We start from the raw sequence: 26,363 nt of genomic DNA, 5'->3' as shown, positions 1-26,363 counted from the left end.
CCAATGGGGATGGCCAAGCCTTTTGTGACATTTGAATGGGGCGAAGTGTGTAGATAAGGGCAAATTATTACGTCTGGTGTCAGGATTCGTCCGGACACCAATTTAGATGTGCCACATCACCAAAATACATCGGGACCCAGTGTATTTGGGTGACGTGGCGCGTCTGGATTGTGTGTCTGCTGGACGTCCAGTGACCAGACATAATAATTCGCCGTAGATAAGAGGGCTTTGCTAGATGAGTGGTTGGATAATGAAGTGGAGCATATGATTGGGTAGAGGCCACTAAAACAAACCTGAGAGAAGAATTTCAAGTATTTTGATTCTAAATGAGGTAACGAGCCATGTTAAAATTGACATACCATGGATTATTGTTGGTGAGCTAATTATTAAAGATAAGATTGTGAGATAGATGTGATACATTAAGAATTGAGGGTATGTTTATCGTACTTAGTGGAGTCAAAATAATACTATTATCTGCATGTAAGATAGAGAGAGTTCGTTCATTTCCAACTATAGTTTGTTGTTGTCCAGAAAATGGTGTTAGATTGGAAAGGCAGTTGATGTCAGAAGCTAAATGAGTTGTTGCACAAGAGATAAGGATTCATTCATGGTTGATGGTTTGAAAGGTAGTACATAGAGTTTGGGCCGAAGTTGAGGGAACGTAGATAAGGTTAATGTGATACTATCACTTTACGACATAATGTCTTATCTTGTCACAAATTTGGCATTATATGGTGGGATGAGAAGTTATGGCTATATTAGTCTGATGGAAGTTGGGATGACTATTTTTGTAGTTGCTAGTGGTGTGACCTCTAGTTGATGAAAGATTGTTGGAGCAGCCATGGCCTCTACCATAAGAAGCTATGAGGGCTACGTGTTGGTTTAAGGGGGATGTTTAGTCTAAGGGAAGTTGGGATGACTATTTTTGTAGTTGCTAGTGGCGTGACCTCTAGTTGATGAAAGATTGTTGGAGCAGCCATGGCCTCTACCATAAGAAGCTATGAGGGCTACGTGTTGGTTTAAGGGGGATGTTTACAAGGGGTGGGAGGCTTTTTTTGCCAATATTGTTTCCTCTAGGTAGAGCGTGGTCTAGAGTTCAGATAGCGTATTGGTTGAAGGTTTGTCTTGATTGCCATTTTTAATCCCGGCCTTGGCAACCTAGGGCTATTCCATTTAGGGTGTAGAGAATGATATCCTTGGTAACATAAGGGGTTCTATTAGCTTCTATTTAATAGCCTTTGGCCTTTACAACAACAAGGCATTGGGTCATTGATTTGTCTTGTAATTACATATTATGGACTTTCATTTTTCAATTGGAACATATGTGAGTGATTTTTCAATCGGAGATAATTATGTTTAGTATATCATATTTCAACATAATTTTGAGGGTAATGACATTTGGCAGTAGTGGAGATATTGTTGAGTAGAAGGTAGCCTCATGGTTATGGTCAAGAAGTATTCAAAAAGTATGTGGAGGGTTGAAGGTGGTGGAGCCGTCAGTGCTGGTATCGCCAAATATCCTTGAAAGCAATTGGCACGGAAGATTTCGAGGGATTGATATTGTTAAGTGGGGAGATTTTCATCTGTAAGCTGTGTGGAGATGATGTTCTTAATGTTAAAAATAAAAAAAATATCGTAGGATGAAATGGGAGCGTCTCTTATGCAGGAGAGGAGTGGACTGTCGTTGATGTGTCCAAATATTTTGTGCGTTGGATTGGTGGTACGGTTAAGGGATTAGGAATTGTCATTTGCTTATAAGCTCTTAAATCATGAAGAAGATGCTGAAGCTAGGAAGCTATTGCTACGTAGAGAAAGATATGAACAGAAGAGTCGTCGGGAGAGTTTAGTCTGTCACATTATCTTCGTTTCTTCAAAGAATCAAGAGTTACAATAGTATTTTTATATATAATTGGAGTGGATATGGAGATAGAGCAGGCCATCTCTTGATAGTTATGACTGATTCGATTACTATTCTGGCATAGCTTTAGATTGATATCATGAACTACTTGATAAATATGTTGATTTATAAACTAAAAAAGACAATAAATCAATTAAACAAACGAAAAGACAATATTAAACATTACATTTCAAAAGAGTAAACTATATGTACAAACAAAACCATCATACATCTATCTAGTACTAAAGTGAACAGACTACTATTTTAAAAAAATCTAAAAGCCTGGTCTCTATTTTTTTTTTTAAATAAATTCAATAAATTGTTTCATCTCTCTCACTAAATTAGTTATTTACAATGAGATGTTTAGCAACTAGGTCATCAACCATCTCTTTAGGCACCAGACACTTTCCCTCACTCGACAATCTTTCTTGAATTTTTGGAGAAGCTAATAGCACTTGCAAGAGTTCCTCTCCTTCACCCTTTCTTACCTGCAACATATTTCATCAAAATTTACAATTTTATTTATTAAAATTTAATTACCAACAACATTAAAATTAATAAATAAAATAGCAAAAGTAATGCCCAATTGTTTTTTAGTCAAAATAAAAATAAGATATGATTAAAATAATAAAAAAAACATTATTTTAGAATATTATATTAAATTTTGTATCCTAATAAAATTAATTTCATTATTTTTATTATTGATTTCAACTATCACATATTATCTCTCAATATAAATAAAATTAACTTTTTAAAGAATATTTAATTATAGTTATCTATCAAATTTATTAGTATTGTATTCTCTAACATTAATATTTTATCAATATTGAAAAAAAATTTGTTGTCTGAAATTAAAAAACATTTGATCAAAATATAAAATATATTTGATAGAATTCTAACCTTTTGTTCGTTCATGTACTGAAGAACGCTTTCTTCAGCTTGGAGGAATCTGACATACTTATGAGCCGCCACCAACATGTCAGCGGTGCTCATCTTTTCCCCGCCGGGAATTAACCGGCCCAGCTCTTGCGTCTTGGTGCTAATCTTCTTTCGCCGCTCCCGAGCCGCCACACTCTGCGGTGAAACAATTTGGCGAACTGTTTCTCCACTTTCCGGCCAACTCAACGGCGGAGGTGGAGGAGGCGGCGGAGGGGATGAGAAGACGAAGTCGACTGAGTGAATAGAGGAGCATTCAGGCATGAGCAAGCCCATGACGGCGTCAGTGACTTCTGAGTCAAATTCGAAGAATTGGGAAAGGAAGCTTAAAGCCATTGATGATATGCAAGAGATCGACAGCCCCTGCAGTTAAAAAAATACCTCTTTTTTTAGTTATCGTCATTAGTTTGCTGCAAATGTGGTTAGAAGAAAAGGAGAGAAATTGAATAAACAATTCGAAGAGAGAGAGAGAGAGAGAGAGAAAGACCTTTGATTGGAGAAGACTTTCTCTAGTTGATTGCGAGAATGCAGAGGAGACACAGAGGAGACAGGAAGGAGAGAGAGAGAGAGAGAAAGAGAGAGAGGGAACAGAGGAAGAGGAAACTGGTTCGGTTAAGGAGAGAGATAAATATGGGATAAATGGCTTAAAATTCGGGAGTTCTAACCGTTTCCAGGCGAATAACTACCTGAATTTGATGAAGTTTGAACTATATATTATGCATAAAACTTTATGCATTTGTTCTGCATCTTTATTTCTCCATTCGAGTGGATGTGCTCTAAGAGTATAACATAAGATTACCATTTTGCTTGTGACTATTAAGAGAGAGAGAGAGAGAGAGAGAGAGAGAGAGAGAGAGAGAGAGAGGGAGGGACGAGGGAACGGTAAAATGATAACAAGGGAGTGCTAAATACCGTTTCCAAAATTTGAGCAGCGAACAAATAACTGATTTAATATTGACGAAATTTGAACTATCTGGAAATTATTTGATTTGTTTTATGACGGTTATATCATATAATTAATCAGTTAAAATTTATATTAAACTTATTGAAAATTAATAATCATTGAGTTCTTTTCTAACTACAAATTTAATTAATATATTCTAACTAAATTTTTTTACTTAGCAAAAAAATGGTAGAAGGATAATTTAGTCGGTCAGTAATTCATTATTAAGATTAACGGGTGTAGTATCTTCCTTGCTAATTATTTTAAGGTGGGATGATCACCAACTAAATTTAGGGTGTTGGTTGGATGCTTTCGCTACTAATCAAGATATCTTGAATTTGAATAATGTAATATACTGTGTGTGAATTTGAATTAATTAGCCTAAAAGTGTATATAAATATAAAAGACCACCACACTTCCTAATCTTTTTGAGTCAAAGGATAGCTTAGGTTGATTCTTGAGCTTGTCTTATTTTCGAGAGAAAGCATCGAGTCAATTTGAATATGGAATATATGTCTTAATTCTTATCTTCAACACTACTCCCCTGAGAGATTACTAATAAGGTTGTCAATATTTGACACGACCCGAAAATTCGAATCGAACTCGACACAGAAATTTTGGGTTCAGATTAAAGATTTCAACCCGTTTGAAAAACGGGTCGAGTCCAGGTTGACCTGGAAATTCGAAATCGACCCGTTTTAACCTAGACCGGCCGTTTCCCGCTCTCTGACGCGTCAGTCGCATGACCCGTTTGAATAGATGCCACGTTCGTCAGCCTCGTCCGCCAGCCTAGTCATCTGTGCCACGACGTCAATAACTTCTTCGTCGTCATGACATCACTCGTCAGTGGCGTAATCACGTACAGCGCCCGGGAGCTCTGCAGTCGGAAGTAAAAGAACGGGAGCTCAAAGCAGCAGGAGCTCCGCAGTCAAAAGTATTGAAGTAGCGACGGGAGCTCGACCCGTCGATGGCTCACTATCGGAAGTAGCGACAGGAGCTCAGCAGCTCACAAACGATGCAAAGCGACGGGAGTTCGGCAACTCGGAAAATCGGAAAATTCCTAAATCCGTGTCTGGTAGGGTTGACCCGAACCCGAATCGGGTCAGGTTTGGGTCCGAAAATCCTACACTTTTGCAAAAATGGGTCGGGTTTAGGTTGACCCAAATAGTGTCGGGTCAGTTCTGAGTTTGATCGGAACCCGATCCGCAACTCGAAATTGACACCCCTAATTTTTGACAACAGCGAACAAATCATCCTTTTAAGAAATTGCATTTGACTTTTCTACTTTGATAGTTGGTTTACTCTTTTCGTAGGCCATGATTGTATAAGGATTCTGTACTAAAGATGGAGAGTAGATCTTTGAAGGATAAATGTTGCAAGAAAGACAAATCTATAATTAGTTCAATCCAACATAGTAATTTTATTTGAAGTTGGCCAACTTCAGATTTAATAGGAAGGCTTGATTGACAATAGAGAACTTTTTCCTTCAATGTGTACTTAGATAAAAAAAAAAATATTTACAGGAGTTTCTGATCAGGGTGATTTTGGCTTAGGCAGGTTTAAAAATTTTTTTACTACTATTTGTAGGAAGGAAAATAGTCCCTAGGTAGCTAGCCATAAAATAATACCTAAAAAAATTTATTTTCCTTGAAGGGATCTCAACTTTATTTGACCTTTTTAATTTAAAGATGGCTTTAATTTTTATAGGGTCAATTTTGATACCCCATGATGATTAATGAATTTAAGTAATTTCTCATAGAAACATCAAATGGATACGTTTTCAATTTGTTTTTAAGATAAAACCCTCGGATGAGCCTACGTGCTAATACCATAAAATTGATACAAGTCTTTAAGGAAACCAATAGATAGTAATGCTCAGAGAGCTACAGCCAAACAGAAAAAAAAAACCCTAAGAACTTAAGATCCCCACTAGATTACAGAAAAATTAAAATAACAGAAAGAAAATACTACGACGTAGAAAAATCAGAGCATATGAAATAGAAGCACACCACCTAAACCAACGAAGCCGACCAAAATGAAAAGGAATGCTACCATAAAAGGAGGGAACTTCTCAGAGGTCAAGGAGATCCACTTGGCCAACGCCCTAGCAGAGCGAGCAAGAGAAGGCTTCGAGGAGACTGCTAGGCATCCTTTGCCACTTAAATATATTCATTTTTAGTTACATGGTTCTAAAATTAATTACAAGAACATCAACAAGATTTCACATGATGATAAAACCTTTAATATAAAATCTTACCTCATATTGTAAAATATCATAAAATATTTCTATCATGGTGCTCTGATCATATGTTGCACCAAAATTTTGTTATTCTAAAAACTCAACTTTATAATAATAGTTATGGTAATTCTTTGATGCATAAACTATTTATCTACATAAATCCTTAAGAAGTTTATTAATAGAGCTAAAGCTTCAAATGAAATCAAATTAGGTAGTCTATCAAAAACTAAAATAGGAATATATATTGTTTTATTATATTAAGACGAGTATTTTGAAACAAACATAGGTGAGAGAAACCAAGAGAAGTGTCCAAACTTGAAAAAAACAAGAACTATAGAGAAGAACTCCAAATAAATGAGCAAGTGAATAAACAGAAAAAGATAAGAAAACATTTAGAGCATCTCCAACCGAAAAACTTATTTTTCACTTAAAAATGTCGTGAAACTAAAAAATGCCGGGATTCATCTCCAATTGAACTCCATTTTTCCCCCTTTTGCAGGTCACAGTCATCTCTAGCTTCTTTGGCGCGGCAAGTTCGGTAGAGACATAAAAATGACAGAAATGAACAGTGCAACGCTAATATTGGCGTCCCGCTGTTCACCCGCAGCAAAATAGCGAAAATTTTACCGTTCGGCTGGAGCTAACGAGGAACGCCATTTAAGAGTCTGGAGTTCGGCTGGAGATGCCCTTAGGTGACAATCCAAGGAGAGACAAAAAGCGGAACAAGAATAAGAAATACAAATATGAGAGATCACAAATCAATCTAACTATGAATGCACATGATTTTCCTGAAAATGAATCAATTTAAATCCAAATCTTGCTGAAGTTGTGGTCCAAACAAAATTTAAGGCTCATCAATAAAACAAAAGCCTTAGCAACAATCACCTTACAGACAGGAGGGCAAGAAGCAAATGCAAATATCATAGTACGTTGAAAATCTCTAACATTTCCAGCACATCCAGCCCCAAGTTTGGATATAGAACCGTTAATGTTTAATCTATATTGAGCCAAAAAAGACTTCTTTCAATATAAAAAATTCTAGAGTATAAGTTTATGTTATTAGATGCAAAAGAGACTTGAAAAAAGAGGTCCAAATTTTATTACCCTTAAAATGCTTTGGAAGAAGCAACTTGGCAGATACAAGTTGATTGAATTTTATTCTTAAGCGCTATTATGACTCTGCTAGAGCTTATCTTGATTCCTAGATGTTTGCAATTATTTCTTTCAATTCATAGAAGTAAAAAAAAAAGTAATTGTAAGGAGAGCAGAACATGTAGTATTAACATAGCTCATATTAATCCCTATAGCATTATCCAAGATATCACACATTGATGGCAATAGGTCCATCCAAAAAGACATGTTTAATAGCCTCCAAAAAAAAAAACATTGTCATTTAGAAGTAATGAAAATTCCTTTATTCTTTGGCTTATCATCAACAGAGATCAAATCATTAAGAATTCTCCAGGAGAAAATGGAAAAGTTAGTAGGAATAACCAAATTACAGATTTTGTGAAACACAAAATTATAAGTAGATTTGTTCCTGAAGAAATTTCAAATAGCTTTTTGTACAAAAATCCTCATTATTAGAGAACTTGAAAATAGTCGGGTCCTTAGTGTTAATATTGATGGAATATTGCAAATAAAATCAGCAAGAAACTTAGGAATGTGGTCAAGCAGAAGATTAATGTTCCAAGAACCATTCGAGATAAAATAAAAAACTTTCTACTTAGATGAGGAATGAGTATTAAAAAATGAATCAAGAGAACCATTCCCCATCCAATTATCTTGCTAAAAGTAAGAAGTGCCATACATCTTGCCAAAAAAAAACATTCATGGATTTATTATAAAGCAAAATAAGAAATTCATCTTGGTCTGTTAGATCATCTCCAACCGAACTGCATATCACACCGTATGTCGTCGACCATTCGGTCCATCCAAACTCCAAATCTCACACCAAAGTTCGGTAGGTGAACAATGCGACGCTAATATTGGCATCAGACTGCTCACCTACGCCAAAAAAATTTGGTTACCGGATTTTTCAAAGAAGCGTGTGAAAGAGGAGAAAATGATTACATTCACAAGAAGCACACGAAAGAAGAGAGAAAATGTCGTTCGATTGGAGATGAATTACTGTATTTTGGAGTGGAAAATGGGTTTCTCGGTTAGCATCAAAGCTCCCAACAAGAGCTCTTGGGTTCGAGTTTTGTGTATGTGATGTGTGTATGAATTTGACTTAATTGACCAAAATGACCCCAAAAATTTATAGAGCAAAATCAGCTATATGTACAATCAATCTCATAGTTTACCAGGTGGTCATGACATGCTTTCAGCTATTTTGCATATGCAGGCAGGCCAGCCATACTGAGGCATGCATTTGCATAAAAATGACCACAGCAAGAGAAGAAAGTTTTGGAATGATAAAAATCCAAAGCACTTCCCCTTCTCTATCATTTTTAAGGTTCATAAAGTTGTTTTTCTCATGTTCATAAATTAAGTATTGATCATTTTTGAAAGGTTTTATACTATTTCGCCATATAAATTTGTCTATAAAACCTTCCTTGAGTTGAGAATCATACACACCTTACTAAGTGGCAAACCAGAATTCATACTTTACCAATTCAAAAACTCACTTCCATCCGCTCTTTAATCCCCACTACAATATTCGATTCCATTCCTTCGTCAATATCAAGCTCCGCAGTCCGCACTTCTCTCTATATCAATCACCACTTCTCACCCTAAACACAGCATTTCATCTCCAATGGAAAAAAAAGGAGCACCTCCCAGCACAAACTTCCGACTCCTCTGCTGTGCCATCTCCACTCTCCTCATCCTCGCCGGCATCACTGCCCTCGTGCTCTACCTCGTCTACCGCCCCTCTCGCCCCCACTTCACCGTGCTCGGCGCTGCCATCTACCGTTTAACCAAATCCGCCTCAGCTGTGCCAGCCGTCGCCATCTCCACCAACATGCAGTTCACGGTCGCAATTCGCAACCCGAATAGCCGCGCTGCCGTTCAGCTCGACCGCCTCTGCGCCTACGTTTCCTACCGCGATCAGCCGATAACTCCGCCGTCATCGCTGCCGTCGCTGTATGAAGAGGCGGAAGGTACTGTGGTGGTGTCTCCGGTCTTCGGAGCGGATATTGTGCCAGTTTCGGCCGAGGTCGAGGCGGAGCTGATGAATGACGAGGGTTATGGTGTGGTGGCGCTGCGGTTGGTGATCACAGGTCGGGTGAGGTACCGGCCCGGACCGTTTAAGAGCCGGTGGGTTGGAATATATGTGAAGTGTGATCTCTTAGTTGGGCTCAAAAAAGGTGCGTCGGGTCAGGTCATGCTCTTGGGTCAGCCAAATTGTGTTGTTGATCCATAATTTCTTGGCCGATGGGCTGCCATATAAAAAATTATATAAAATATCCTAATTCAATTTATATTAGATTAGACAAAAAAAGTTTTTTAATTTATATTTAATATCATAAAATATATTAATCTCAACATCCGGGTTCGGGTCAACCACGTTTGTAAAACAAGTTGAGTTTGGGTTCAGGTTTTTGACCTGTTTAAAAAACGAGTTGGGTTTGGGTTGACTCGAAACCAGATTTTCAATCGCCGTCCTCTACCCTGTCATCCTACCCGGCTAACTCTCACCCAATCACCACGGACCATTGGACCACACGCCGCACGATCGACTGCCGACCCGTCTCCGCCAACCTACACGTAGGATACTTGAAACACACGAGACTCACACCGCAGCACACGACTACACCCAGAACGCGAGTCTCCTACACTGCTGCATTCACCGGCCCAACAACCCTAGCCTCACCTCACTGCCAGTCCCAGCCTCACGTGTGGTCTCACACATTGCGTTCGCCAACCCTATGCAAAGTAAAGCATTCGCGGGTCGGGTCGGGTCATTCCTTACAGGTCAGGTCCGGGATAGCAATTCTGACCCGTTTAATTAAATGGGTCAGGTTCGAGTCAACTTGTTAATGACCGGATCAACTCGGGTTGAACCTTGAATCTGCCCATTGACCCGAATTGACACCCTTAAGTAAAAGCTTGTCAATATAACTATTAACTATGTAGGTGATGAAAATGAATAGACGATATAGCAAAAGTGAACTTATCTTGGTGTCGTTGGGTTCGTATTTCCGAGACGCTCAGTTTGACTGTAAGCTCGCTGAAATCAGAGTTCACATGCTCCCAAAATTAATTTTTAAAATTTTCAACTAGCTTTTGCCTCGAGATTCGTGCCCGATCAAGATAATTTTGCGATGTCGTATCAATTCCGTTGATGTGATTGAAACTTTGGCTCTTACATTTATGGGCGGATCCACCTTAAGGCCAAAAAATATCCTTACAATCAAAATTTGTTCTGGGGGCGCTGCCATCTGAAACCCCCGCAGGGGCGCTGCTCTCTTGGACCCCCGACATATCTATGAATCATACAACGATGAACAAATAGGAGTAGAGAGGCAAAGCCCTCAGAATAATTTTTTATTGTAAGAATATTAAAAAAAAAAAAAAATTTTTGATTGAAACTTTGGCTTTTACATTACAGATTCACCTTGAGGCCAAAAAAAAATATCCTTCCAATTAAAATTTGTTAGGGGGGCGTTGCCCTCTGAAATCCCCTAAGGGGTGCTGCTCTCTTGGACCCCTAACATATCTGTGAAGCGTACAACGATGAACAAATAGGAGTCGAAAGGCAAAGCCCTCGGAACAAATTTTTGTTGTAAGAATATTTATAAAAAAAAACTCAACCCTTATACTGGATCCGCCCCTGCTTACATCGAATAAGAAGAAAGGCCTTGGAGAGGCACTCATAAACGTGTTAGGTTTAACTTTAATTTTGTTCCTTCCAAATTATTCATCCCAAACGTTCAAATTAAAGCTACAAGCATCCATGCTTCGCGGAATCTAATACCTACAAAATGTTGCTATAGAGCCTCACTAGCCCTTCAACAGTTCTTAGTGATCATTCTGATTCAAGTTGGTAAACCGAATCAGATGCACAATGTTTATTCACGAACATTTTCTTAAGCCGAATCTCTATAGCAGCTTTATTTGTTTGATATTCTAGAAAAAAATTAGGTCTTGAAGTTTACAAAAGATTGGCAAAAGGGGCTTACAAGAATCTCTTTACTTAATAGATGTCAATGCCCACTCAGTTTTATAATATAGATTAGGGTGTCAATATTTGACTCGATACGAAAACCCGATCCGAACCGACCCGGAAATTTTGGGTTTGACCCATTTGAAAAACGGGTCTAGTTTGGGTTGACCCAACGGATTGCCGGGTCAACCCGGAAACCCATTTAGAATGAGCTGCCCAAGGTTGCCCGCACCTGCCCCAGTTACTCGCGCAGCTGCCCGTGCCTGGCCGCGCGGCCGCCTGCACTCCCGCAAGCGAACGCCCTGCCAACTAGCGTCCGCGTTGCCCTAGCCCGCATTTCACCCGCCTGCGCGCCTGCCTGCTGGCCCCGGGTCCGCACGACCGCTTGCTCGAGCCCGCCTGCTCCCCCGAGTTCGCGCGCCGAGCCTGCTTTCCGCCTGCGCGCGCAGCGTCCCGTGTCGGATCGGGTCAACCCGGAAACCCAACGGGTCTGGTCCGAGTCCGAGTTTCCGACCCTTTTGCCTACCCGGGTCGGGTTAAGATTGATCCAATTGAACCCGGGTCAGTTCTGGATTTGACCTGAACTCGACCCATGACCTGAAATTGACACCCCTAAATTTTAGCTGGGTATATAATTCGATTGAGTGCAAATGATGGATTGTGAAAGAATTTAAGAGGGAATCTCTCAGATCAAATATAGCTGTATATGATTTTCTTAATTTAGGAAGAGCAATTCCTTGGTTGCTATGTAATTTTTTTTTTCATGAATGGTTTTAGCATCTATAGACCGATTTAGGTGAATGAGTTAGAATTATTTTCAGCTATAGAGATTAAATTTTATAATTCTAAAAATATGTAAAGCATAGGGTTGGGGAAGTAAAACATGCACCAAATAAAAATAAGAAAGATAAAATATACCAAAAAGAAAAAAAAAACATCAGGATTTAATGCGAAAATCCAAAATCAAGAAGAGAAACTACGGAGCAACACTTGACAACTCGAAAATGTAACAAGGAAATATTTGAAATTTTAGAAGGTTAAGATTTGAAATTTTATGTTTTGAATTCATTTGCATATGTTTGAAAGTCTTTTAACGTTTGAAAATAGTTGTATGTGCTCTAAACTGAGTCTCAAGTGTTTGAAGCGAATTTTAACAGGTAAATAGAACCTTAGTGTTGTATAGTTGTACAAAAAAAATTTTCACTGGACAAATCCCGAACCCAAGCAGGACAAGAAACCCCTACGACAAGCTTAACCAATGAAATTCAGGTTCGCAATAGTACAATTGTTCGACATATTCAGATCCCACACAAAAGTAACACTAAAATCAGATAATTTTCTATCAGATGATTGTTGCGTCTTAAAATTTTTGCACATCAGTTTTTTTTTTTTTTTTTTTTTTAAGTTTTTTTTTTTTTCCTTATCAAACCTACAAGAAGGATTTCAAGGAGTTTCCCAATCCAGGGAAGAAGAAGAGAGCTTTCTCAAAGCTTCAAAAGAGTTTTTATCATTCAATGAGCTCAAAACCTTACATTAGCCATCTATTTAAAGAGTAAAATAGAACTATCTAGAGCATGAAGGTAAGCTAGTCCTTAGGCTTAACAATAGCTAAGATGTTCCTACATCACTTTAAGATGGATTTTTTAGGACCAAGCTTGCATTTCTCATAGAGCTAGCGGTGAAACTTCAACTCATTTATTCTTCAACTGTCCTTTTTCATTCTACAGTCTCCAATGCTGGGCGAATTATTACGTCCGGTCACCGGACGTCCGAACGCCCAATTCAGACATCCAAATACACCGAATCCTGGGATATTTTAGTGACGTGGCACGTTTGGATTGGTGTACGTAATAATTTGCCCCAATGCTGTGTGCAACATAGAAATATTTTTTTCATTTGGGTGATACTTCATTTAATTGTAACATTGCATCTAAATTTCACTTACTTGCTACACATTTCATTACACGTTACCTTACATTGAGAGAAACAACAAAACTTTAGGCAAAATTGTTCTTCTAACAATTTTTTAGGCTTCGTTTGGAACGGCTTTCTTGCTGCTTCTTAAAGCAATTTTTTTGTACAAAAATTATTTAAAAGCTGCTTTAAGAAGCATTAAGGAAGCTATTCCAAACAAAACCTTAATCTCTATAGTACACTTCGCTATCCATTTAAGAAGTAAAAGATCAAGTCTTAACTCTGCTATTAGCTATCATTCATGATTTATATTTCACTTGAGGGTTCATATGACTTGCTGCAGTTTTGGTGGATGGATGGTTTTTTGGGTATTATTGCCATCTTTATTTGCTACTATGATTTATGTTGTTGTGTCTGGAATGGCTATGGATGGTTTTGGGCTGCTGGGTTTTCTCCTTCTTGCTACAATTTCTCAGAAATTGTATACTCACAGCTTTAGCCTTTATGCTATGGCTAATAGGAAAAATTATTAGGTTCGGACACCTGACGTAGATCTACATTCGGACACCAATAACATGTCGCCACGTGCTCTTACTCTTTACAGCATGGCCTAACGACCTGATCCAGACCGGAACCCGGTATTGCTAGGTATTGCTCGGTATTGTTATGTATTGTTCGATATTGCTAGGTATTGCTTGACAATAACGAGAAATACTGCTATGTCAAGACCAATACCTAACATTACCGAGAAAAACCTAGCAATACCTAGCAATACATAGCAAAACCGGGGTATTGCTAGGTATTACTCGGTATTGCTCGGTATTGGTATTTCTTGTTACAGCCGACCAATACCGAGCAATACCTAGCAATACCCCGGTCTGCACAAATCAGCCAATACATAACAATACCAGGTCCGGGTCGTCGGGCCGCATGGTAAAGAGTAAGAGCACGTGGAGACATGTTATTGGCGTCTGGATGTAGAGCTACATCCGGTGTCCAGACCTAATAATTTCTCGGCTAATAATGAGTTTGATATCTAGTTTGCGGTTTAACATTTTGTCACAACGATTTACATTGCAAATGTCATTTTTGTTGGAGTTTATTAGATGGCCACTAATAATTTTTGGAGAATTTTGGATCAAAATTTTTTGGATGGAGTATTGATTATGGTTTTATTTGGAACAATTTTTTCGTATCAAAAATTTTTTGAATTAAAAATTTTTGTACTAAAAAGCCGTCCTTAAAAGCACTAAGAAAGCTATTCCAAACCAAGCCTATATGATCTTTTGGAGCTTTTTTATTGGGCCGATGATATATGCAATTTTGGTGGAGTATTACACATCCAAGATTCAATGCATACCCTGTACTCCTTTTTTCTAAGTTTTCTGTGTATTGGCTTTGAGTGCATTAATGATATGAGTTGTGCAACATTGTTATTTTCAATATTTTAGTTGGGATTATTTTCTTACTATTTTGATTTTTGAATCATAATCTTAATTTATACCTGATCACTAATTTTTTATTACTTTAAAAAAATGGTACTAAAAAATAACCTTTTACAACAGCTTGAAAAAATTATTTTTAATTTTTCAATAGCTTAACAAATGAATAAGAAAGCAGTTCCAAACAAAGATGTCTTAAGCTTTAGATTTTAAATACAAATACAGTTTCGTGCTTTTTTGGCTTTAGTTGTTTTTGGATGTTAACAATTCCTTTTTTTACCTTCATGTATACACCAAATGTAGCATGATATTACCAATAAAGTTGGCCATGGCGATCAATTCCAACAACAACAACAACAACATCATCAAACCTTTATCCCACTACGTGGGGTCGGCTACATGAATCCTTTATCTCCAAAAAAAAATGTTAATTTGTTATTTATAATATATAGAGTTGATTATATTGAAATTATATGTTTAATTGTATAAATTATCTATGCTGATGTTTTATATTTGATGATTTTTTTTCATGTTTTTGCATCATTTTTTTGTCATTTAAAAAGTTACTTAAAGTTTATTATATCATCTCAGTTCAACTCATATTTAAGGCTTCGTTTGGGACGGCTTTTTTAGTGCTTTCCAAAACGGAATTTTAGTACAAAATTTTTTATTTTTGTACTAAAACTCCGTTTTAGAAAACAATAAAAAAGCCATCTCAAACGAAGCCTAAATCTCTATTGAGCAATGAACTTTTACTAACATTAGCTGCAAGAAAAACAGGTCCTATAAATGGTGATTTGAAAGATGGTCAGGACTAGTCATTGATAATGATCTTCAACATAGTTGATTACACAACTCACTCTAGTCTGCTTGTTGAGAGTTTTGGCTACCAACCAAAAGGTTTTAGATTCGAGTCTTATGTACTCAATATCAAAGTATTGAAGTAATATCAGAATAGCCCTGTTGCTCTAATTTAGGCTTCGTTTGGGGCAACTTTTTTATTGCTTCTTAAAGCTGTTTTTTAGCATAAAATTTTTTTAGTATACTAAAAAGCTATTTTAAGAAGCAGTAAAAAAGCCGTTCCAAACGAAGTCTTATGATCACCGGTTAAGTCCACATATTAGAGATATTATCTCTGCCATTACCATCTCTCAGACAAAGCCCAACCATTTAATTTGGGATAATAAAGATAATGTGTCTTATAAATAGTTCTACTCTGAATTTTTTGTGGATGACACTATCAATGATTGGCTCCCTATGGTTTCGCTTAAGAAACACTCTCTTAGATTTTCTGTTTTCTCTTGGATGGCTTTAAGGGGAGGCTTAAAAATTGTTGATGAGCTTTCTCCTATGGGAACCAATCAATTTTTTTTTAAATTTGTTTTCTGGCGGTTTGGTTTGATCGCATTTACTTGGGTTGCATCGGTGCTTTTGTATCTATGATGATTTTCGTGCTACGTCCTTATGATCTGGCAGGTTTTGTGATTTTGGGCCTTGGACGATGATGAATTCTTGCCTTTGACCCTCCCTTTAGATGATCTTCCAGCAACCAGGGGAACTGCTGCCTACGTCAATGTTGTTTATTTCACTACATTTCCTGAGTCCAGGCCAAGCTCCTTCTGTCATTCTTTTTACATCTGGTTTCTATTTCAGGCTGTTTTTCTCTTCAGGAATCCCTGAAAGATTTTTTGGAGCCTTTTATTTTTTAATAGGCTCTCCCTTTTTCTTTTACACATTTCTCTTACACTTATAATCTTAATAATAGCAGCTATAGTTCATCACCAAATATAATCCAAAAGCCATTTCTAATTTTGAAGCGACATCAAAGAAGGGACCAATGACAAAAGTTGACATTATTGATTTCCAAACCTGAAAGCAAAGCAGTTATATTGTCACACTGTACCTTTGTCTGTTATAAGATGCGTGTTGTAATTAAGCACTCAATGTTGCTTCAACCGATTGGAATGTGAAGAACAATTCATAAAGCAACAAAAACATATAAAAACAACTTAATAACAAGCAATGGAGATAAGACAGAAAGTTTGGATGATCAGGACAACTAACTTTGCGACTTCATGGAGATAATGAAGCATAAAGGTGGTACAGAGCTATAGCAAAAGCATTACAGTGGCATATATATAGTAAGAAGAGAACTGTCAGCATCTATCTCCTGCTGAAAAAGCTCTTCAGCTTCCCTTTCTCCAATCTCTCCAGCAACTTCTTCGCACCAGGCACATCAATCTCCGAAAGCTTCTTGAGATATCCAATGGCGCCATAAGAGCACATCAGTTTCTTACATTTCTTGCTTGATGACAGATAGAGAAGGCAGGAAACCGCATACTTCTTAGCCGTGTTTTCAGAACTGGGATCAAGTAGCTGAACCAGATTCGGCACGCTCTTCTCTCCCTTCTTTACTTCCTTGCAGTTCTGCGTGTAACTCATCAAATTTGCTACAGCTTGAGCCGCAGCTTCTCTTGCTCCATTTGTCTTGGCTTCCATCAACTTCAGCAGCACTGGAACGCACCCGAACTCCCCCAGCAGTTTCTTCACCTCTGTCGAGCTTGAAATCCTGCAAATGGTGGATGCCGCTGCCTGCTGTGCTCCTAGGGATCCTTCCTTCAACGCATGAACCAGCCGAGGAATGAGCCTGATGGAAACAAGATTATCAGCCGACATTGAAATGGAACCAATCAAATTCTTCAGCGCAACCACCGCAGATTCCTGCGGCAGGGGCCCGTCTAGATAGGCCAAGAGGCTACGGATTCCTCCTTCGGAGACCACTGTCCTTCTAAGGCTCTCATTGCTTGATGTCAAATTCTGCAAACACTCAGCCGCGTGCTCCTTTGATCTCGGCATGATTCCATAATCGAGGAGATGGATCATGAGCTTGATGACCCCTTCATCGGCCAAGCTCTGTCTTACTTCCGGCACTGCAGAGAGATTCTTAAGAGTGGCGGCGGTGGCTGACTGTGCAATGGAGTCACCGGTACGGCAGGCCTCGACAAGTGGCCGAATGCCGCTGTGACCGACAATAGAGCGAGCGGTATTGGCGGACATCGATAACCTCTCGAGCGTCATCACTGCCTTCTCCCTGCAGAGCGGCGTCCCGGATTCCACTAGTCTTATAAGCGGAGGGAGAACCCCTTCGGATACTAGTGAATTATCGCAGATTCTGGACTCGCTCAGCATACACAAGACGGTAGCGGCTTTTTCCCTTGTCCTGGGAACCGTTGCTGTGAGGAGCTGAACCAGAGCAGATATGTTGGTTCTGCCGAGCACCAGGAGCACACTCTTCTCATCCTCAGTGATAGCCTCCACTAACCCTTCAATTGCCCGATTCTTGGCCTCGGCGTGCCCGATCTGGAGGCGGGCAAGGAGCTCCTGGATTCTCAACCGCGCCGCCTCGGCTTGGCCTGACTGCGCGGTGGCGTCACCGAGGACGCCGGTTTTGATCAACTGGTTGCAGTCGCGGAGGTTGAGATCGAGCTTAGCGGATAGAGAATCGAGGTTGCTCTGCATCTGGAGCTTCCCGGCGATTGCGGTACTGCCGCCAGCAAGGAGGATGGCTTCTTCAAGGGTGGCGCATACAGACTGGAGCTGCTCGCGAAAAAGAGAGTTTTTCGAGAAGAAGGGGTGACTGGAAAGATTGGAGAGGCAGGGGGGAAGCTGCTCGAGCTTCGAGATGATGGATTTCCAGCGGACCGTAAAGCCCGAGGCGGACCTGGCTTTGTCGAGAGCCGTAGGAATAAGAAACCGAGCTTGGGAGAGCCAGTGGTCTGCCGGAGCAAGGTCTGGTTCTTCGGCCATGGTTTGTACGGAACGCCGGTAATCTGTGCAATGGCAAGGTGTGGTGAGGACGGGAAAGGGCAAAAGCAGTGCAGGTGCCTGGTAAAGAGACGAAGGATTCGGTGTGGCGATAGAGTAGAAGGCAATAAAGCAACAGTAAACTCAGCTCAGAAGGTTCGTTCTTACGACACGGAGATCTTGTTTCATAAAAACAATATCCGACCGGCCAAATCATAAAAGTACATAAAAGCCATTGGCGACGAGAAGCGTTGAAGAATGAAAATGACCAGAGGAAGAAACGGATATCAGTAAGGTCCGAAAAAGCAATGAATTTTGATTCATTAAATTGTGTCACGTAGCTGATTCATTCCTGCCGTCAATTCAATTATGATTTATTTTAACTATCATGCTCACAGTAGATCAGATCAAATTAATATAAGGAGAAATTATTCTTTGCGGATATCGAACAGCAAGAATCGTTCGGATTTAACCGTTCGGATTTGTTGTTCTTTTGGCACGCTGCTCTTTTGCTGAGTATTTACAAAAGCACATAAAAAAACAGTTAAAGCAGAGTAAATTCGGATGATTCTCGTTGTCCGGAGAACTGATTAAACAACATAAAAATTTTCAGAGAAGAAGAGTGAGGCCTGATGAAAGCAATAGAAGAACACTAATGGCTAGCAAATCGGACAAAAATAGCTTAGGGATAGCGAGGTGGACTAACTTGAGATTATTGTAGAGTAATTCCAAAGGTATTGGTTGAAGCGACAAAAATAAAAGAACGTATTGGTTGAAGTGATTTGTAAGGTAGGCGTGTATCACCAAACAAAGATAATAACAGAGCAATTACTTCTCCAACAATTACACACGAGTGCACCGTTGTCATCCACTACAGAGGTTTAATCCCCCCAGGCGTGCGGTGAAGATTAATATGAGTTGGAAATGGTAATTAATATAAAATTAGTAATATTTTATAAAAGCAAAATAGATCATTTTAAAATTTATAGTTTTCTAAATTATATTTTACTCCAATGAGAGGATTTAACTTAAATTCCCAAGTCTCACGAACTCCTTTCCTCCTTTACCATTAAGCTCTTTATCACAACTTGATTTTGTTGTTGAGGATTTTGGGCAGGAGCGGAAGGTGGAGAAAGATGAGGATTTTGGACATTTGGTGTTTTGTGATAAGTTTATAACCAGTAATAATATTACATAGCAACAATAAGTTTACAATTAAAAAATTTTGAATAAATAAGCAAATTACTACTTTTTTGTAATTTAATTTAATTAGATAGGAATTATTATGTATTATGTATTGGTCTGATTTTAGATTAGGCTGATCTGCAAGTTATCACACGATGTGTAAATGCTTATAAATAAGCACTGTAGAATGATGTATATAGTACCTCCTTGAAGCCTATGGAATAAAGGAATTAGAGATTCCTGTAGCTCCACTCCTCTCTTCCCTCTCTCGATCTCTCTCATCCAAGATCAAGAAGAGCTTTCTCTTCCTCATGCAAGAAACAAATAAATTGGTAGCAGAGCCTAGTGGAGTGATCGGGCAAAGAAGGAAGAAGACGATTCTTGTATTCAAGAAAGAGGTGGAGTCACTGGAGCTGGCTGAGCAGGATGGCCAGCAGTCAATCAATTGCACTAGATGAAGGCGGGATTCGGTGAATCTGTTCATGTGTGGCGCGGGGTCAAACATAAGCATTGGAGGTGTCATTGATTCTATCGTAGGCTAGGTCTCGGGCTTGCACACGCAACGCAGGCGTAAAAATCGTGCTTGGGTGTTGCACAGGCGAGGGTTGCACTTGAGTATAGCATTGTCGGACGCTCGCGTGCAGGTGAGCGCAAACTGATTGCATGCTCAGGGCGCACTATCACCTGCGTGTAGAGGTGTAAGTGAGCCAAGATGACTCGCGATCCAGCTCAAGCTCGACTCGTTTATGGGCTTGCAAGCCGTGCTTATCAAGCTCACGAGTCGAGTTCGGGCTTATAATCACACAGCAAGACTCAACTTGCGAGCTCATCGAGCCGACTCGATTAAAAACATAATATATTAACTATACAACGATTCGAGGCGGACCCCGGGATCGAGCAATAAGAGGGTGGCAGACCTCGAGATCGAGCGGGAGTCGCATGAGTCACAAGAAGAGTGCCTTGTGCGCTCGATAGGATGAAGTGTAAGTCATGTGCGTGTGCAGATTGAGGTAGCGTTCATGCGCTCGACCAGACGAAGTGAACCTCTTGATCGAGCAGATGCCTTGTGTGCTCAACGTGACAGAGCTGACCTCGTGTCATTTGCGCTCGATGGGATGGAGTGGGAATTCGAAAGACAGGCAGGAAAATCGAACGAGTCGAACTCGAGCCACTCGACAAGCTAATATACAGTGTGACGAGTTTAACTAGAGCTCACCTTCTGAGCTCGACTCGAGCTCGAGTTTAAGCTGATGTTCTGACTAACGAGCTAAGGTCGATAAGGTCACTATTGGACTCAACTCGATTCGTCTATACCCCTACCTGTGTGGACTGGATTAGCATGCGGGAGAGAGGCTTAAGGCAAATTTTGAGTGGAGTGCAGGCGGGTGGATTCGTTGTGCTCTCATATGGGCGAATGCAGAAGACTGTAGGATTACTCATGCATGGGGAAGCATGTTTTGTTCTTTTGTGATGGAGCGGATGGCTTAGTGTTGTTTGCAACTTGCACAAGAAGAGGTGACTTTTCAATCTCGTGAGGTAGAGCAAATTGGATTTGTGAGCCTGTGGGAGTTGGAGTCTAAGCCTATGTGGGTGCCACCATTGAAGCCTGATGTCGCGTTCATGATCGCAATACGAGATGGAGATGTAGAAATTATAGCAACTGGGTATGTTTTGTTCTTTTGTGATGGGCAAATTGCGCAACAATCATTTGTAAACGAAGCTGGGCATGCAGGGTGATCCATAGGTGAGTACTGTTCATAATTTGGACATATTGTCGAACTGTGTAGATTGGATTTTGGTGTGTCTGAGCAGCGAAGACAAATTGGCAATATCAATAACCTCAGGGGCTGTTTGGCAACAAGTGGGATTTAGTAAATCCTGTAAATCCGGATTTGGTAAATTTGAAATGTGTTAAATCCTGAAAACTGTTTGGTATGCCAAATGTTAAATCCTGTTAAATCCCGAGAAACTGTTTGATAACATATTTCAGGATTTATAGCAGTTAGGCATTTAAATGTGAACAATATAATTATAACTTAAAAATAAATTTATAATTACAAATAAAGAATATAATGTGTTATAAATTTAATAATATGTTAAGCACAAATTACTTATTAATAACGGGAGCTCGCTGGTTGTGAAGGTAACTTTCTCCCTTTCGCGCGCTTCTTCGGATAAATCCCGCTCGGATTTACTAAATCTGGCTACCCCTCAGATTTAATAAATCCCAGATTTAAGCTGTAAATCCGTAAATCCGGGATTTACTGAATCCCGGGATTTACTGAATCCCGGGATTTAACGCGCGCGCACAAACTGTTTGGCTGGATTTAGCATAAATCCAACTTAAATCCCGCTGTAAATCTGATACCAAACAGCCCCTCAGGGTGGCAGATTGGTCATGGACTTGAAATCATACAGGTAGTGTGTGCGAATTCGCAGGTCACTGCTCGGGGAAGACTGGCGAACTAGAGTGTGGTCGATGCTGGAGTGCTGACGTTCCACATAGGAGCAAAATGTGTGTGCCAAAAGTACGCAAAAGTATGCAATGCACAAGGAATGGCGCATGTGGATCACAATAGGAATAGCGACGAGTGCAAATGCGCGTTAATTAGAACGCATGTGAGCACGAGCTAGAGCCATGGATCGTAACACACAATAGAGGCTGAACGTGAGTGAGATTGGTCTCGATTCAAAAGATTTGCTTGTGAAGTTAATGCAAGGAGTTAGTCAGATCGCAACAGGCACACATGTGATTCTTTTATTGTAAAATCGAACTAAGGTGGACATTGTTGTATATTAGTCCAGTTTTAGATTAGGTTGATTCGTAAGTTATCACACAATATGTAAATGTATGCATAGGTTACCTCCTTGAAGATTATGGCATAAAAGGAATTAGAGGTTCGTATAGCTCCACTCCTCCCTTCTTTCTCTCATCCAAGATCAAGAAGAGCTTCCTCATGCAAGAAGCACAGCATTATGGTTAATTAGTTTACAAATAACCACTAATATTAGTTTACAAATAACCACTAATGATTAATTAAGATATTTATACTAATTATAATTTAAGTTGTTTAATTTGAATAGATAAAAAAATTTATTAATCAAAACTATTAATATTCAATCGAATAAATATTAATATAGTAATGAAAAACACTTAAATAAAACTTAATATTTAATATTAGTTAATTAAAAAGGTATTAATTTAAGCAAATTGATATTATTTTTTATTTTATTAGACCAAATAGATGGAATTTTATTTAGTTTAGTAAGTTACAAATTAATTAGCAATTGAGGTGCTATCATACGTTTTTATAATTAAGTTAATTATTCAAGGTTGACAAAGACTAAGTTAATATAATAAAATATTACTATCACATAAATGTTTAAGTTTTGCAATAAGTAACAAAATAATTTATAATTAAATTTTATCAAATTTAATATTACGTAATGATTTTTATTAATTTATGAGTATTGTCATACTAAGAGAAAAATTCAATTCAAACAGTGCCAAATAAGCTGGATAGAGAGCTTGCCATCATAATAATGATCAGAATAGTGCCAAAATCAATGCAAAGAGCAGTGAAAGGCACAATTTGGATATGTACATTATTGAGCCAAGCGGGAATAGCAGAAAAGCAAATCTCCGGTCACTATAGGAAAGTGAGTATTTTTCGAGCAGAATATATTCGGACACTAAAAGTCATGTTAGAAAAATAGAATCCATCTTAAATATTTTGCAGTGGATTTACAACATATTTTGAGCTCCAAAAGCAACGTTTTCATTATTTTGTAGCGGATTTATGGCAGAATTTTCGCTCCAAATTACTACAAGCTCACCAGCCCACCTGCATCAATGCCACAGCCCACCCAGCCAACCCATGAATCCGAGCTAACCCATGCAAATTTAAAGTAAATATTCGCAACAAATATTCCGCTGCAAATATTTACGAATATTTGGTGGAATTTCCACCGCAAATTTGTAGCAGGAGGCGGAAATCCGCCGCAAAGTAATCCAAATTTTTCTACGAAAATTTTCATCGTAAATCCTTCGGTAATTTTGGACGAACATTATTCCACTGTAAAATCCACCGAAAACAGCTAACTTTCATGTAGTGAGTTAACGTAGGGAGCGTCTACGAATTAATTATAAATGATCATGGTCTTATTGATTTTCCGTAGTTTGTTAAAATAATAAGTGGAAAATGTTCATTTGCTTAATTGCTAAAGTATTTGGAGTAGTGTGCTGTCCAAATTCTGCTCAATTTATGATGGGGATGAATAATGAAGGGAAAAAGGGTATAATCAACAAAACAAGAACCCATCGACACCAATACCGCCGAATCCACCTGAGCATGCTCCCACATTGGAAAAATTATTCTGTGCGGACGCCAAATTCTATCCGGAGACCAACCATAATGCTCAATGTCACCTCTTCGTGCTCGGTACCGCGGCTCGGTACCACTGATGTGGCTACTGCACAGAATAATTTCTCCTCTCGCTGAGGGGTAATATGAAAGACCTCATGGGAAGTGCCTCATTTAAACCGCTACGAATTACTATTCCAAGGTACAATGGTGAAAATACTGAAGAATGAATTTAAAAAATTGGAAATTATTATAAGTTTCATAAACGCTTTGACAAAGATATGCTCACACTTCATTTCATATGCATGTACTGACAAAAAATAATTTATATAGTTGGATAAAGCTATCGTCGCTCAACTTTAGTAGCTCAATTATTACCTAATTAAAGTTGCTTGATTATGATCACAATTGTCTAATCATTTTTGGGCCTACTATTATTGTCCGATCACCATTACCATATTGTCATCATCAGACTACTATCACTTAGCTATAGTCTTAAATAACTTTGATTTGTTGTCCAACCAACATTGATCGAATAATGTTGCCAGTCCATCGTCACTTAACCATTATTATCACACCACTGTTGACTAACTATTATCATACTGCCATAATCTCATGACTAGCGTCACCTTCTATTATCACCTAACCATCGCCAAAGACTTTGACACAACCATTTCTAATAAGGTTGATCCTCACCATGAACAACAATGATTATGTTTTGCTATCACTAAAAAGGCTAATGCATATTGTTGATAATAATGCTAAGGCACACCATTGCACTAAGACCGATGCACACCATCATCACTAAGACCATTGAGTCTCATCGACATCAAACTTAATGTTCGTAATTGCCAACAAAATTGATGCACGATATTGATGCAAATATTAATGTATGTCATCACCAATGATTTCAATGCCTATCTATGCATTAACTCTAACACCCGAAGTTGTCACATGACATTTTCGTATTTAATCTCCCCTCCTCTAAGGAGAATGATTAAATAGATTACCAACGATCTCTTGAAGATAACTTTAACACTTCAAGGCTCATCTAACTTCCACCGATTTCACAATTTATGTTTAATAGACAACAATTCCTAAATTATGGGTAAATGTATCATGTATAATTTATGATATATAGTGATGGAATCATTTTAACTAATTTAACCCCTGTATTTTTTTCCATTTCAGATTTTCACATAAAAATGTCATCTCTTATGAGCTACTTTTGATTTATTATTATATATATTTCATCATGGATAAATTGTCTCTCTATTTCCACAAATATCTCAACATTCAATAGTAGGGAGATAAAAAAAAAAAAAGACAACTCTAACAATTCAAAATGTATTGGAAGGGAACGCATATATAACTGCATCATATGCATCCATTATATTATTTGAAAATGAATCTACATAACAGTGATGTTTTTTTTCTCTACCAACTGGCCCAAATCATCATGATCAAGAAAAAATAACCTTAGTCAATGAAGGTTAAAAAAAGTTAAGGTCTTCATTAACAAAATTGGCTATTGTAGATATCACTGAGCCTTAACTTTATCGGTGTTGGTTTACTCATCAATGTGAAACTCAGAGGAGTAATAATGGAAAATTAAGTCTGATTTGGTTCTATTATTTGGAAAAAAAAAATATTGGGAGAAGTAGTGCTTAAAAAATCATTTCAAATAAACAACAGAAAGCTAGTAACTTTCTCTGTCAGAACCAAAACAAGGAAGGCCCACGAAATAATTATTCAGATTAATTTCCTGATCATTTTGCTAATGCCCTCGTGGCTTAAGTTTCAGACCTAGCGCAAGGTGTACGAGTGAAGAGATCGTGCTCGAAAGTAAGTGAAATGATATTGACAACCTCGCCGTTTCGCCGCCGGTTTCCCCACCGGTAGAAATACTTGCCGGCCCCAGAAATCAATACGATAGAGACCAAAAGGGGAAGCTTGGCTTCGAAGAGAGAAGAAAAGGCGAGAGGAAAGACGAGTGGGTTCTAAGGCAGATTCTAAAAACTAGAAAAATCAAAAGTAAAAGTGAAGGTGTTCGTTAAGTACCTGTCGATATCTCTTCGCTTGAGCTAGAAGCGTGACCGGAAAAAAAGGCCTCGGGGAGACTCGGCGTTCCAGCGGCTCCTCCCTCGAGCTCTGTTTTTCTGGGTCTGAAGAGGAGCAGAAGAACTGCGGCGGCGAAGAGTGCTGCAAGAGACCAAGCTTCGGACTTTATTAGAACCGGAAGATGCAGAGATAATAATGCTCTCATGCATTAATGGAAAAAGGTCTGCAATAAGAAAAGAAGCGAGTATTATGAGCTTTGAACCCACAAGATGATAGGAGGTGGAAAAGAACAGGTTAAAAAAACGAATGTATCGAACAGAAGCGAAGCAGTCGATTCAGTCTTACATTTCTTTCTCGCTCCCTCTGTCTCTTCTCTTCCAGCTTCAATTCAAAAATATTTTGATTCAAAATCGCAGAAAGCTATGTTTCTTGAATCGAAGTCTCGAAATGCTTGTGCTTGTTTGTTTA

General features: G+C 38.7%; 3 protein-coding genes across 3 annotated transcripts; 1 reads left to right on the top strand and 2 right to left on the bottom strand.

The window, feature by feature from the left end:
• Positions 1–2,238: 2,238 nt before the first annotated feature.
• Positions 2,239–3,183, bottom strand: LOC110100961 (transcription factor bHLH52-like). The gene is made up of 2 exons (XM_020828687.2): positions 2,798–3,183; positions 2,239–2,385 (listed from the first exon to the last, which is right to left on the bottom strand). Exons 1-2 carry the CDS (start codon positions 3,167–3,169, stop codon positions 2,239–2,241), a joined length of 519 nt encoding a protein of 172 aa, XP_020684346.1. The 5' UTR covers positions 3,170–3,183.
• Positions 3,184–8,731: 5,548 nt separating this feature from the next.
• Positions 8,732–9,522, top strand: LOC110100955 (NDR1/HIN1-like protein 1). Its single transcript, XM_020828682.2, has one exon. It carries the CDS (start codon positions 8,774–8,776, stop codon positions 9,380–9,382), a length of 609 nt encoding a protein of 202 aa, XP_020684341.1. The 5' UTR covers positions 8,732–8,773; the 3' UTR covers positions 9,383–9,522.
• Positions 9,523–15,428: 5,906 nt separating this feature from the next.
• On the bottom strand, positions 15,429–18,710 carry LOC110100966 (protein CELLULOSE SYNTHASE INTERACTIVE 3-like). Its single transcript, XM_020828691.2, has one exon. It carries the CDS (start codon positions 18,286–18,288, stop codon positions 16,645–16,647), a length of 1,644 nt encoding a protein of 547 aa, XP_020684350.1. The 5' UTR covers positions 18,289–18,710; the 3' UTR covers positions 15,429–16,644.
• Positions 18,711–26,363: the final 7,653 nt, after the last annotated feature.

The sequence above is a fragment of the Dendrobium catenatum genome, unplaced genomic scaffold (genome assembly GCF_001605985.2).
Source record: "Dendrobium catenatum unplaced genomic scaffold, ASM160598v2 fragScaff_scaffold_672, whole genome shotgun sequence".
Taxonomy (NCBI): domain Eukaryota; kingdom Viridiplantae; phylum Streptophyta; class Magnoliopsida; order Asparagales; family Orchidaceae; genus Dendrobium; species Dendrobium catenatum.
This window is presented reverse-complemented; position numbering and strand designations above follow the sequence as displayed.